Source organism: Onychostruthus taczanowskii, unplaced genomic scaffold (genome assembly GCF_017590055.1).
Source record: "Onychostruthus taczanowskii isolate IOZ18803 unplaced genomic scaffold, ASM1759005v1 scaffold19, whole genome shotgun sequence".
Classification (NCBI taxonomy): Eukaryota; Metazoa; Chordata; class Aves; order Passeriformes; family Passeridae; genus Onychostruthus; species Onychostruthus taczanowskii.
This window is the reverse complement of record NW_024499128.1, coordinates 2,566,967-2,581,223: the sequence shown is the minus strand read 5'-3', so window position 1 is coordinate 2,581,223 and position 14,257 is coordinate 2,566,967. Positions and strand designations below refer to the sequence as shown.

General features: G+C 43.8%; 1 protein-coding gene across 2 annotated transcripts; it reads left to right on the top strand.

The window, feature by feature from the left end:
- The first annotated feature begins 311 nt into the window (after positions 1-311).
- On the top strand, positions 312-13,314 carry TMEM114 (transmembrane protein 114). 2 transcript variants are annotated; one of them, XM_041401880.1, is made up of 4 exons: positions 312-495; positions 1,637-1,717; positions 10,361-10,498; positions 13,082-13,314. In XM_041401880.1, exons 1-4 carry the CDS (start codon positions 312-314, stop codon positions 13,312-13,314), a joined length of 636 nt encoding a protein of 211 aa, XP_041257814.1. The 2 variants fall into 2 exon arrangements, with proteins under 2 accessions (XP_041257814.1, XP_041257815.1); XM_041401881.1 differs by lacking the exon at positions 10,361-10,498.
- Positions 13,315-14,257: the final 943 nt, after the last annotated feature.

Here is a 14,257-nt window from a genome sequence, read left to right as displayed (position 1 = left end):
ACTATACCAGAAGGGCTGCCGGAGCACAAACCGTGTTTCTGCTCCCCAAACCTGGGCTTCTGCTTCCTCCTCCCCTCACAGACAGTGCTGTTTGGGATGCAGGAGCTTTCTCCCCTCCGAGGCGAGCCCATCCCGAGGCTGCCGGAGCGATGGGGATCCCCATGCCCTGTCCCTTTCCGCGAGCAGCGCTGGCACGCCCGGGGCTCCGCGCTCGCTCCGCACACGCCCGCGGGGGCTCTCCCGGGCTCGGGCTGGCGGCCGGGGTCTCTGCGCGGCCGCGGGGTGCCCGGTGGCGCGGCCGCGGCGGCACCATGAGGGTTAACTTGGGCGCGCTCTCCTTCTTCGTGGCCCTGGTGGGACTTTCGAGCTTCATCTTCCTCGTGGTGGCCATCGCCACCGACTTCTGGTACATCATCGATGCCTCCAAGCTGGAGGCGTCCCAGAACGGCACGGACGCGCTCAGCTCGCACTCGGGGCTCTGGCGGACCTGCCGCGGTGAGTGCGCGGGGCCGGCCCGGGGAGCGCAGCGCTGCGCTCCGCCGGCGGGCTCTGCGGGCAGGGCTGCGCGCTCCGGCCGGCTGCGGGTCAGGCTGCGGGGACGCAGCTGCGGGCGTCTCGGGTCGGGGTCCGTCTGCGGGGGTCCGCCGGTGGGGATGCGGGATGGGGATGCGGGGATGGGGATGCGGGATGGGCATGCGGGATGGGCATGCGGGATGGGTGATGCAGGGATGGAGATGCGGTGTCCGTCCGGCTGCAGGGTCCGGCTATGAGGATGCAGGATGGGGATGCGGGGATGGGGATGCAGGGATGGGGATGCGGGGTCCGGCTCGGGGGCAGCACCCGCTGCCCGCGGAGCTCCGGCTCCACGCCGTTCAAGGACGGGCGCTCCCCGGCCGTGCCCGGGACCCGTGGGCAGTGCCCTGTCAATACCTCCTCTGTCACTTGCGGAGGAGACATGGGGAGAGCGAATTTTCTGCTACTGTAACCTGATTTTACATTAACTTTTAATTCAAGATAATCTAATAAATGTTAACCATTTAGAAGGAAGGAGATGTCTTTTCATTTGGTTCAGGAAATTAAGGGGCGAAAGTTCTGGGTTAAAGCCATTAAAATTATAAATAATAATACAACAAATAAAAATATAAACACTATATAGTTTATTTACATAAACAATACAATTAATTTAAATATAAGTATTATTAGCTATCATCATATGGGATTATTGTAATCTTATAGATCAATATATAGGATTTCCCCCATGTAGTTAATTTATATGCTAGGCATTTAACTTTTGGCTTTGATTGCACTCTTAAAAGCCAGGAGCAAGTAAAGCCATAGGCAAGAAAGGATGTTGTTTCCAGAGGAGCAGGGAGAAGGAGCATGTTGCAGGAATTCTCTCCTTGCTGTGCACTGAGCCCCTCTGCAATGAGCAGATGTTTCCCTGTTGACTCCAGTGGTCAGACCCCATGGGAGCAGCTGATGCTGCGTGCTAAAAATCCTCTCATTTCCTTCCCTACCTAGGAGTGGCTGTTTTTAGAAGCAGCTAGTATTATATGAATTATATGTACATGCAAAACCCATATATATATATATAAAACCAGATATAATAGTGTAATTTCCCCCCTTTTTCTACTAGTGAGGAGTGAATGTTACCCTTTGATAAACCCCTTCTGGCATGAGAATGCGAACATCACCGATTCACACAGACAGCTTTTGTGTGAGTAGCGTTTATATTATTTTGTATTTCCATCCAGCTTTCCCTCCCTCCCTGGCCAATTACAAGGACTCATTTCTGATTCAGAGGGGGAATTCACTGAGAAAGTGTTTTCACTCTGCTTCTGTACAATATCTGTCACTGCCTGTGGTCTTTAAGTGTGTTTACTGTTGAAATAACCATCTATTTGGTGACAAGTTCAGCTAATTTCTTCCACAAGAGCTAAATCTCTGACTGGAGTGGCACAGGAAGGTACACAATTGCTAAAAATAAAAGGCAAAAGTGTTCACAGTCACCTCAAAGGAGTCTGATCACTGAAAATGCTTAAGAACACATTAAAACTAATCTTTAACACAGCTACTTTTCTAGCATTTCAGTGGGACTTCTGGCACTGATAAAAGACTTAAGTGTGGGAGAATTTAAGAAAATAAATCAATGACCAAAAGCAGTGTTCAAAGTCTTTGAAGAACATCGTGTTCAAAAACATTAGGCTTCTAATATATTTTCTTATTTTTCTTTAGATTCATTTGTCAATGTCAGAATGTTTTCAAAAAGTCCAAACGGAACATTTTCAAATACTTACAGGCATCTCCTAGAAGATGATGTTTTACCATCTTTGCATCATATATTTGGCCCAATCCTTTACTCACACACCCTCATGTGTGGGCTTGTTATTTACAATTTTTTTTATTTACTCACTTCTCCCTGACTCTGCAGAATACATGCATTTGTCCTGTTTCTTAAAATGGAACTCTTTCCCTCAAAACCAGCCATTCCCTGGGCTCCAGAGAGGCTTAAAGGGTCTTTATCCTCTCTTGGAGCAGCACCTGGTGGTCCAGCTGCAGACGCAGCACAGAGAGGAAGCCTGGGAGGTGCTGGGGCTGTGTCACAGCTGTCCTGGGAAGGTTCAGGAGGAGTCAGATCCCAGTCAGCTCCTGAAGCAGCCAAATAAACACATCAGGACTGACAGCCCAGCATGTAAACACATCCAGGACTTAGAGCCCAGCATGTCTGTCTGTGCTCTCAAATAGGAAGTGCCATTTCTTTGATCTCCTGGCTCAAAGCAGAGGGCTGTAGCTGCTCAGTGGCTCTGAAGTCAGTGGCAGTGATTGTCTGCTGGATCACTCCAGCCTTTCAGGGGTCAGCATTAACTGAACCTCCCCGCTCATGTTTTAAATGTCAGCACCTCCACTGGTATGCTGGTGATAGTCCAACATTTCAGGATGAACCCATTTGCTTTTCAAAAGTCCTGTGCACATTTGCAAAAGGTTATTTTTCTCAGGTGAGAGATTGCAGCTCTTCAGTTAAATAACAAAACAAAACCAAAAAGCAGTGCTCTTTGGTTATACAAATGATGTTGGCTTGGAAACAAAGGATGGCTCTTTGTGAGTCATGAAGTGTAAGAAAATATTGGATATGAATAAAAATTGTATTAATAATTATGTTTACAGACTCTTCAGGGCCTTGGAGAGTTTTTTTTATCTCACTTTCACATCAATTACTATTTTTATGTTCCTGGAAAAAGACTTCAGGTCTGCAAAGACACTTGCATATTTTATTATAAACAGGCCGTCTGCCTAAAAATGATGAGAGAAGAAATCAAAGATATTTCAATTGAAAGAACCTGCTATGTTTGATTGGAATGCCCCTCTTAGTTAACCTTTTGATTTTTTTTTTGCTCGGCTTCAGTGCAGCTTCAGTGTGGTGAGGCTACAGATCCTCAGCAGTAGCAGCTGAACTTAGAAAGTACCATGTCAGTACTTCTTCCTTCTAGAAAATACAGATATTTCTAAGTGACATCTAGATTCTTCAGGTCCTAAGACAGTACCTTCTACATCAGCTTTACTCTTCTTTCTTAAATGTTTCTGACTGTGGCCACTGAATCATATTTAGGCAGATCATGGCAAAACCTATTCATCTACAACACATTTTGACAAGAATTTTGGAGGGAAGTTCTATGATCATGGATTGCAATGTAGTTACAGCAGTTTCTTCATCTGCTGCTATATGTGGCAAACAAGCTAATTGCACAGCTTTAATTGGTTACTTCACAAAAATGACATTTTTCTCTCTGTGTGCCTGTGAAGGTGTCTGTGAGGCACAGTCACATGGGATTAATCTCATTCCATCTAGCTGTACACTTATATTTCTCACTATTTGCTTGGCACTGAACTTCATGAGCTCTGGCAACATCAAACCTGTTTCTTTCTGATTATTCCTAAAAAGACTTTAGAGAACTGTCTCCTAAAGTAGGCACTTAAGTCACACATTGGTCACATCCCTCATTCTCCAGAGTTTGAATGCACTTCCTGGCATGTATGAACCAGACACAAATGCCAAAGAGACTGGAGAAAGTCTCTGTGTGAGTGCAAAGAGCTGTGCCTACGTGGAAACAGAAGTGCTGGCCACTGCCAGAAGACAAACCCTTCATTAGAGAATGAAAAGCCTCCATGGTCCCTTCCTCCACATTTCCAATATCTCCCCTATTCATCCCAGCAGATTCCTTTTAACCTTATTGTGTACTTCAAATCGAGCTCCTGGCAAATTAAAATAATTGGGTGCACGAGTTAAAACCCTGTGCTAGCAGGAATATCACCCAGGCAATCAACCTAGGGCTTGCTGAGCCTGGGACTGTGATGTATTTCACATCCCAGGAGTGCTCTTGTGCTCCTCTAATGGACTGGACACAAACACACTCCTCCTCTTCATTAGCCTTCCCTTTCTTCTCTTACCACTCCCCCCAGCTGAACATGCAGTGTATACCCTCCCTCCCCTCAAACCCACCGTGGGTAAAATATTTCCCTCTTACAGATTACACTATGGCCTGGTTATTTATTTGTTTAAAACATCAGCCACTGTCTAAAGAAAAATACCACTCGACTGCCTACCACTAACTTTTCTGAAAGTTCTGCATTAATAAAATTATTTTTTGCTGGAGATGTACACTTTCCTCTGGCCCAAACAGGAATAGAATGAAACAATCACTTTCACTAATTTAGACAGTTATTAGAGTGTCTTGGTGACTACTAGGATTAAAGATAGCCCTCTGAAAATTCCCCTTAGAATTTAAATTTGTCAGCAAAGACACCTCTGATATTTTGCCTTGCCATGTGTTCTCCTGTGCCAGCTATGGCAGACAAGCAGCAAGACAGCATTTTTCATGGTGAGCTGAATCTATCTCTCTCTAAATGACAAAATAAAGATGTCACTGACTTCAAATGAAGCTGCATTGAGTTCTGAGCAGCTTTGCTATTTTCCAGTAGCAGAAATGTAACATCCAAAATCAGATCTTGATGTTGAGGATCACACAGAGACAGAGGGAAGCTCCTGAGTAGAAGGAATGGCAGTGCTTAATCAGCTGTAAACTTTTCCCCCAGAATTCAAGTTTTCTAAATGAATTTCTTAAAATAAAAACCCAAACAAGAAACCTATACTTGTTACACTGGTGAAAAGTTGCTCTTAGACATTTTTGTCATATAAATATTTTCCATTTACCAAAGCCTATGTTGTTAATAATAAATAAATGCCAGTACACATTTAGCTGAAGGCAGTACCAGTGTAATCCTTGCAAAATGAAAAATATAGTAAATGTTTCTATTCAAAACCAGACAATTTCTCTTAAATCTCAGCTTTGCACTTGAGCTGCTGCAGGGTCCCGCCAGCACTGCAGAGCTGGGGCTGGAGTTATAAAAAATAATGTGAGAGGAACTGCTGTTCTTTCTTACTGTCTGTGACACAAACCATCTACATTAGGTACCTGCAAAGTAAGATTAAGCCTCTGGCAATCCTGATTTTTTGTCAGATTTGAACAATATGGCCAGTGATTGGTCTCCTTTTACAGGTCCATTTTTAGTGCTCTCCTTTATTCCTGACCCATCTAGAAATGAGTATTTAATGGATGTGGTTTCCACTCATATTGTTTTTCCTGTTCTAAAATCAAGACTGGAGCGTGCAGCTGCCCATGCACAACTGCTTAAAGTATTCTCCCCAGAGTATTTTTATTTTTTCTTTTTTAGACACGAATGTAACTGGAACCATGAGGCTGCACTCAAGTTCGTGCTTCCTGCAGGGAAATGATCTTTGCAGCAGAGGCAGCTCTGATACCTCAGTTTTTTAATGTAACAGCTGCCTTGGTTTCTTCCTCAACAAAATGGGTTTAATAGTAGAGATAAACTTGTCTGGATTTCCTCACAGCATGTGGACCCTGTAACAGTCAGGCACCAGCTGCTTTCACACTTCACCCTGCTCCATATTTACTCAGTTGCACTTGGAAAGAATGCTCTATTCTTTGGCCACTGTGACATTTTTTCCTGAGGGATTTACAGTCCTTTGCAGATTTTCTTTTGGTTTGAAGCTACCAGAAGGAAAAGGCTGGGGCTGGAGCAAAAGCCATTTCAGAGGCCGATGAAATGAGACCCAAATGATGCTCACAGAAATTCTGGCTTGATTGGTCTGGTAGGTGTGTACCTGTTTCTGAGCAACAGTGCACTGTTCCTTCAGAGAGGTGCCAGTGGGCATCTGCTTCAGTACTCACTGTAGATATAACAGTAAATATATACAGAAAGCCAGATAACTTCAGCACCACTGCAGCTGAGGCCAAACCAGTGACGAGTTCTGATGAATATTCTTACTTTCAGATTCATTGGTACCACAGCAACAGAACGTGAGCCATGGTGCATTGCTCACATTCATCATTCTGCCCATTCCTGCTGCTGCAGTTTTTGTCAGTGCCACCTGCTCCAGGTCTAGCATAATTTTATTTCTGCTGTCTGCAATTGGTCTTCCTGTTCAGCTCAGAGATTTTTTGAGAAAAGCAGGAAGCCAAAACATGTAACACACAGACCAGAGCCTGGCTAATCATCCTGGAGACCCCTAACTCTGTGAGCAATCCTCCTCCATCACCTTTTCTCTGTTGAACAGGAGGGAATCCAGCCTTCCTGTCCCTGTGGCCTAAGCACAGAAGATTCTGGCCTAAGCACAGAAGATTAGCCACAGACAAGTTCTTTCAGTTGTTCACTGGTTTCCTAAGTTGTTTCCTTGCTTTTTTCCTAGCAAGCAGGTCAGATTTCTCTGTGCACTTTTCCTTCCTGGCCTTGCCAAGTCCTTCTGGAGCAGCCCCATTGGTTTAAACAACTGCCAGGAGTCTGCTTCAGCTGGAGGCTTTTGTCTTTCTGACTGCCTCTTTAGTTGCTGCTGGGTAAGACAAACAGGCCCTTAATTAAGCTCTTCTGAGCCACTGCCATTTGGAGTATTTCTGATGAGGTGATATTGCAGATTTCTAGGCACTATTTGCTATTATAAGCTGTGCAAACAAATCCAAAGTTAGTTTGAAGCAATTAAGCTGCAGGATGTTAACAGGAGATGATTAACAAAGCTGCTGGGCTTGCACTTGGTTATTTCTGACCTGCTCAGTGTTTTTATTTAATTCCACAGATTTCTCTCACAAACAACTCCTCAACAACTGTGTTGGGTGGTGATGTAGAGATGCCTGCCAAATCCTCAGTTCTGGACACACACAGATGTCATTCTTACAGATATTTGGCCAGAGCTCTAGTAAAAAGCTTTGGCTAGCTACTGTAAAACTTCAGTAACCACTATTAAGCAATTTGATTCTTTTTTGCTTCAAAAAAAAGTGAGTGTTTTTTAAAAGTCTATGAGTTTGTTTCAGTATTTCCAAGATTAAATCATTGGATCTTTCATGTTGGACTAACAGGGAACTCAGGTGTTGAGAAATAGAAGTGGGAAACTGAATTCTGTTTTACAAGAAAGTGCACATACCTCTTCCTGTGCAAAATGCTTAGGGTGGTTTTTTTCTTTCCCCAATATTAGAGCAATTTCATCAATATGAAGACAGTTATATGTTTTATATGTTTAATACATAATTCATAAATGTGTATTTCAACAGAAACTAAAAAACCCACTAAAATGACTGCAAAATGAATGTTCTAACTTCTTTCACAGATGATTATTGAAGACAGAAACACACTAAAGATATTTTAAGTCATTTTCTTCTATAAACTAATTCTGTTCCTCTAATCAAGGAATATAATGGCATAATATCATATGCCAGATGGCATGAATTCAGATTCCTGAGTGGTTTCCATGGTAGCATTTTAGAATAAGTTTCCCAGGCAGTTTCAGATTTCATTGTACAAATGAGTATTAGATATTGAACTAGAACACTGGAGATTATAAAAGTACTATTTAACCAAATAGAATTCACTAAATATTTGATTTTTAAAAAGCTGCCAATGATTAATGAGAAGTGTGATCCCAGCTGTGGGTAGGAAAAGCAAGGCTCTGTCACAGTGAGGTTTGTGGGTTTCAGCTATCCCTATACTCTATATTTTCACTGAAGAGGGCACAAAAATCAGAGTTATTCTGATATTGCAACTGTCACATGATTAATGTAATCTAGGAAACTCCCAGTGATGCTTTGGTGTGGTTTTCTTTTCCTTTTCCTTCACAAAGTTCCATTCAGAGTGTATTTTGCTCACCCACGTGTCCTGGCTCAGGTTGCAGTAGCTGAAATCACACCAAGACAAGAAAAGTCAAAGAAATGCCGAGTTAGTGCTGCTGTCCTGAGCTGGAGTTTGTGAGCAGGGACTTGGACTGGCAGGGGACACCTGGAAAATCACAAAGCAGAGAGCCAGCCATGAACTTGGTCATGTTTGCTCTCTCTCAGCAAGGCCAGCTCTGAGAGCAGAGTTGCACCATTCCTGCATTCATACTTTTCAAATGTCAATTCATCCTCCCAAGATTTTATCCTCCCAACCTTTTTCACCTTTTACTGCAAGACCAAAGCTAAAGTGACACATGGATGTCAGAATAATCAAAATGACACCAAATAACCCTCAGCAAGCTCAAATGTGGCTGAAGACCACGCTCCTGTGGCTGCTGCCCCTCTGGAATATGAGCACTGAATGGGTGCCCAGTCTCTGTTCTGCCACACTGTGTCTCAGCACACCCCAACCACTTCTAACCACACAAAACTCCTGAACTAAGTTCCGTGGCTATTTCTCACCTTGGAGCTCAGCTGAGATTTGCAGGCAGTTTTGACGTGCTGGTTTGTTCCCAGTGAGCTGGAGATGGATCTGGCTGTTAGCACTGGGAATTGCTTTAGGTCTGTGCTTGTTGGCCAGGAACAGCAGCCGTGGCCGGTTTTGCTGGAGGAAGGCCCAGGGAGTGTCCTCAGCTTTAGAATCAAAGAGGGGAAGTGCTCTCTTCGCTGCAGAATGTTGAATTCATGATTCCTGAGCATCAGCTGGTCCTGATGTCAGCATATGTGGGACTGAATATGAAAATATAATACCAGAAGCAGAAAAAAACCCCCAAAATATTGTCAACTCCCAAAACTTTTTTTTTTTTTTTTTTTTTTTTTTTTTTTTTTTTAGCATGTTCTATGCTACACAAAACAATGTCTGGAAACCACATTCTACTCAAGTACAAACATCAACAGTGTCTGCCTTGATGCCATGCAGACCCTTCCTAACCTTCCAGGCTTCTGGAATGAGCAGAGACATGCACACAATTGTGTCTGATCTTTGAAATGCTGCTGTACAGGATGAGCTGGATCCTTAGCCAGTGGCAGATGCAGCAGCTCCAATTCCATGGGCAGTTACAGTGACTTGCAAAAATTGATCATTTGATCACACACCAGCTGTGAGCTCTTAAATGATTACTTTTCCTAAGCTAATGGTGTATTGCTCCTCTGTGAAATTAAATGAGACAATGAAGCCTAGACCTCTTCAGCATCCATCCATTTATGGATTTTACATTTTCTTTTCTCACTTACTCTGCACTTTACTCTGGGATTAAACAAATTGATACTGGAATTACTTTTTTTTGATTATTCTAAAATAAGGTTGGGTTGAATGTTGTGGATAGATTACATCAGAGGGAACAATGGCACAATTATGGTTTATGATGGAAAAAACCAGGGTGATATGAAAAAATACATAGCAACCCTCTGTTTACACAGCTATTAAAATGTTATAGGGATCAAGAAAGAGTAATGTAAAACATTTAGCATGGGAGGAAGCAAGCAGGATAGGTTAATGCACTTAGTGAAGCTGCTGTAGAAAACAGTGACAGACAGAATCAGAGCTGGATGGGAAAATTTACCTCTAGTTGATGGTCAGCTGCAACAAAGGAAAAGGTCAACGATTTGCCACATCAGTGCAGCAGAGGACACATGACAGAAGAGAAACCTTAAATCAAAGCATGGCTGGATCTCACCTCCCAAGCAGAACAGTGTGGTTCACATAACAGGGCTACTTTCATTAGGGTTGCCAGTGCCTACCTGGGGTGCAGTGCATCACCTGACATCCAGCTGGCTCACGAGCTGAGGACAGTTTGATTGCTCATATATATCTGTGTATTCATATCCTCCATATCTGTGGTCTCTGTTTGAAACACAGGCTGGGATCCTGTGAGGGTTTGTTCTGCCTGCCACCTTTTCCTCCATACCATATGTTTGTCCTGCTGATTTACCCTGAAAACCCAAGGGCTTGTCCAATTTCTTGTTGGTGCTGCATAAAATGAGGCTTTGGTCCTGATCAGGGGCTCTGCACTTAATGATTACTGGTACATCTACTGACACCATAATAAAATATTACAATATTAACACTCTTCATTTTTCTTCAGACATGCATGGAACATTTGTCATCCTGATGCCCCTCAGCCTGATACTGATGATTTTTGGAGGAATGACTGGATTCATCAGTATTCTTGCCAGGGCCTACCTACTGCTCCTAATGACTGGACTGCTTTTCCTTTTTGGAGGTACTAAACCAAACTCCTGGCCTAACTGTTTTAGACAACAAGAGGCTGTACCTGGGAAACATCACTTTGTTTCCCAGGGATTAAAAGCAGGAATTTGCTTTCAGAACAGTGCTGGTGTTCATTCACCTGGTGCCTGCTGGGGTCCTGGTTCTGGAACAGAGCTACTGAGGACAGGCAAATATCCCTCTTGGAGAGCAAGCCACCCTTTGAACAGTCTGTGTGTGCTGTGCCCATTGACACTAAAGATTCAATAACTTCTCAGCACGGTGCACAAATTCTTTACAGACAGGCTAAAGGGGTGATGGAAAAGTGACCATGGAATTAGTAAATCGTAGGGATGCACAGATTTTGCAGCTATTCAGAAAACTGATGTTTTTAAAAAGGCATTTGCATTGAGTTCCTGAAAAGGGACTTTTTAGGCATTCCTGGCTTAGCCTCACTGCTAGTTTTGATCTAGAGTGGTGTCCCCAAACTGTGGGTCACAAAAGGAAACCCCCAGAAGTTATTTTAGTTGGAGTGTGACATTTCAATTTGAAGCTAGTAAAATGCTTTTACACTTCTTTTTATTTTTTTCTTTGCTGCTGCATCCAAACCCACTGTGTTTTAGAAAGTAATTTATGAATTAAAAAACATTCTGTCAAAGTAGGAAAACCTTGTTTAAATCTGCATCTTCTGCTCCAAACAGATTTTTAGTGCTGTTTCACAATGTAACTTAAAACAGAAATTTTTCCCGACAGAAAAGGGGATCCTCAGAATTGCCTCTCATCAACTGCTCATAAAGTCCTATGTTTAAGAAGAAAATGCTAAGAGATTGCTGGAAGCAAATGCTGCTGTCTCAAAGCCTTGACTGAACTTTTCAGTCTGAAATGCTCTAACACCGACCAACCATCCCCCATTATGATTGTCTCCTAAAAAGAAGAGCAAGTTCTAATTATCAGAGCAGCAGAAAGCTGTGTTCACTGAAAAGGCTGCTGGAAAACTGCTCCAGACAGTCAGTGAAAGATGAAAAGCTGTCAAGTGCCAAGCATGATTATCCCACTGGGGAGTGGAGCAGGGGCCTTTCTCAGCTCTTTGGGGCTGCCAGGAGGGAAAGGAAGCACAGAGGCTTCTGTAAGTCAGGAGAGGGGTGCCTGAGGAGGGTCTGGGCGTGCAGATGGTGCAGTGACCCAGGAGAACAGCAGCAGACTGTGGGGTGCCTTTGGCTCAGACCAGCCCCCCACCCTGCTCTGGCTGGGTGCACAGAACAGTTTTGGAGGACACTCAAATGCACAAAGTTGAGTCTTAGTTAGGTAGCTCTCTCTCAGCAGAAAGAGATATTTGGAGATGCCATTGCAGAAATGTGGGAGTTTTTTAAACCCTCAGGACTTATATGCTCCACATGTCAGGACATCCTATAGGTTTCCTTTTTTTTTTTTTTTTTTTTTTTTTTTCCAAGGGAAATTGCATTCAGTGCACCTTGTTGCAAATGTAAACAAATCAGTCTTTTCCATTTCTGCTGACAAAAGGTATGAAGCTATTTTTACCCCCTCCTTGCAGAGGACTAGAATAAGGTACAGGCATCAGATGATGGTTAAAATCAGGAATATGAGTATGCATTTGGACTGATGGATAACCCAATGCTCTTCTGTCTTGGTTTGCTTCTAATCAAACATATATTACTGACAAAAGGCAGCTCATCAGGACTTATTGTAATTTAACATAAAGCTATGCTAAAATTTTCTCTCTCAGAATCAAATCCACAATTTTGTCCTGAAAGTGTTTCAGTATTTACTTTCCCTGGGCTGCAGTCTTTTTATCCAGGGCCTTGTTACTGCCTCTTTTCTGCTGCTGATCCAGTGAACGGTGATTTCCATCATTCCTTCTTTGACTGACAGGGATGCCAGGCTCAGGATGCAGTGTGTACCTGTTCCAGATGTACCATTCCCTGCACTTGCCACCTTTTGAACAGTCTTTTCCTTCTGAAAACATCTGGCTCCTTGTTTGAGTGCCCTTATTAATTTATTTTTAGTCTGTCCCAAAGATGTCTTTGACTCAGGTATTGGAAGTGATGGATAGTCATGGCAGCACAACACTTGGTGGGAGATGATAGTGACAAAACAAATTTACATTAAACTCTCAGAACTGACAATAGTCAGGGAACAGCCTCAATTCAGTGACCTGAAAATCAAGAATCTGGGTCTCTGTGGGCTTTCTTGCATACAGGGAGACAACTGTCTGTGGTGCTCAGCAGTGAGGAATCAGGATACATTACAATGCAGCCCTGAAAGCAGAGATGCACATGCATTAGATATCTGTTAAATACAGGACTGGATGTTTATTGAGGGAGGCTTGCTGCCAGATGTTGTGATTCAGTCTTGAACAGTGAGAACACATTATTCTCAGCGGACACAAATAACCCTGCCTTTTCTTCCCTCTCACCCTCATTGCCCAAGAAACCAACCTCAGCTAGATTTCAAAGATAATCTGTAAATCTGGCCTGGCTAGAATAGGAAGGAGTGGGAAAGAGGCCCCAAGACATATCCAATTGATTGTTTGTAATTTCTTCAGTGGCTGCTAAGTAGCTGAACATGTTTCTCTTTTCAGCTCTTGTTACCCTTACAGGAATCAGTGTCTATATTGCATATTCAGCTGCTGCCTTCCAAGAAGCTGTTTGCCTCCTGAGGAGCAAGGACCTGCTGGTGGAAATCGATATCAGGTTTGGCTGGTCCCTGGCACTGGTCTGGATCTCCTTTGTGGCAGAAGTGCTCACTGGGGCCGTGTTCCTCCTGGCAGCAAGAGTGGTGGGTCTGAAGCGGCAGCGTGAGCAGGCTCTGTGAGCAGCAGGTGCCTTTGCAGCTAGAGCCCTGCAGAGCCTGACAATTCGCATTACTTGGTCCATCTGGTCACTAGGGGCAGTAAGAGTGCAAGGCCGAGTATCTTGTCAGCTGCTGTAAGCCTTTTTCCTCACAGGTGGCTGTAAAACACAAAGACTCTGGTAAATCAGTGAAACATTCCAGGTGTTGTCAATTAGGAAACCCTTGTGTCCTTAGAAGAGCGTGCATTGCAGTGTTTGTATTTCCAGAATAATTTCAGCTGGCAGCTCATCAGACATGTCCATTTGTTGCTTGGAACAAGGCAGATTTCTTGCTTTCTTTTCTGTTTTCCACTGTCTCAGCAAAGTGCCTCAGAGTACCTTGCAGGCCAGATTTTGGTTTCTCCTGAGAGCTCTTAGAAGGATGTGGACCTGTTGGAGTGAGTGCAGAGGAGGCTATGGAGATTCTCAGAGGACTCAGCCCCTCTGCTCTGGAGATGGACTGAGAGAGCTGGGGCTGTTCAGCCTGGAGAAGAAAAGGCTCTGGGGAGACCTTAAAGCCCCTCCCAGCACCCAAAGTGGCTCCAGGAGAGCTGGAGAGGGACTTTGGGCAGGGCGCTGGGGGTTGGAACTAATGATGTTTCACATCCTTTCCAAGGCAAACCATCCCAGGGTCCTGCAATCCAGCAGATGGTAGTGGTGTGATGCTGAAGGTCTCCAGGGAGTGCAGTGGAGAGTGCACTGCAAGAGAAAGACACAGCTGTTTTCCAGATGTTCTAACTGCTGGAGACAGCCCCAATTTCTCAATGATCAGCCTACATCCTTCTCTCCTTCAGCTTACTACTAGCTGCTTTTCCAGTTCTGCAATGCAGGAGATGTATCTGATGTATTTTTCAGTTTTTACTTTGCAGTTTTGATGATGCTTCTTTTTCATGAAGTTTGTGCACATGCTTTGTGCTAGAATGTTT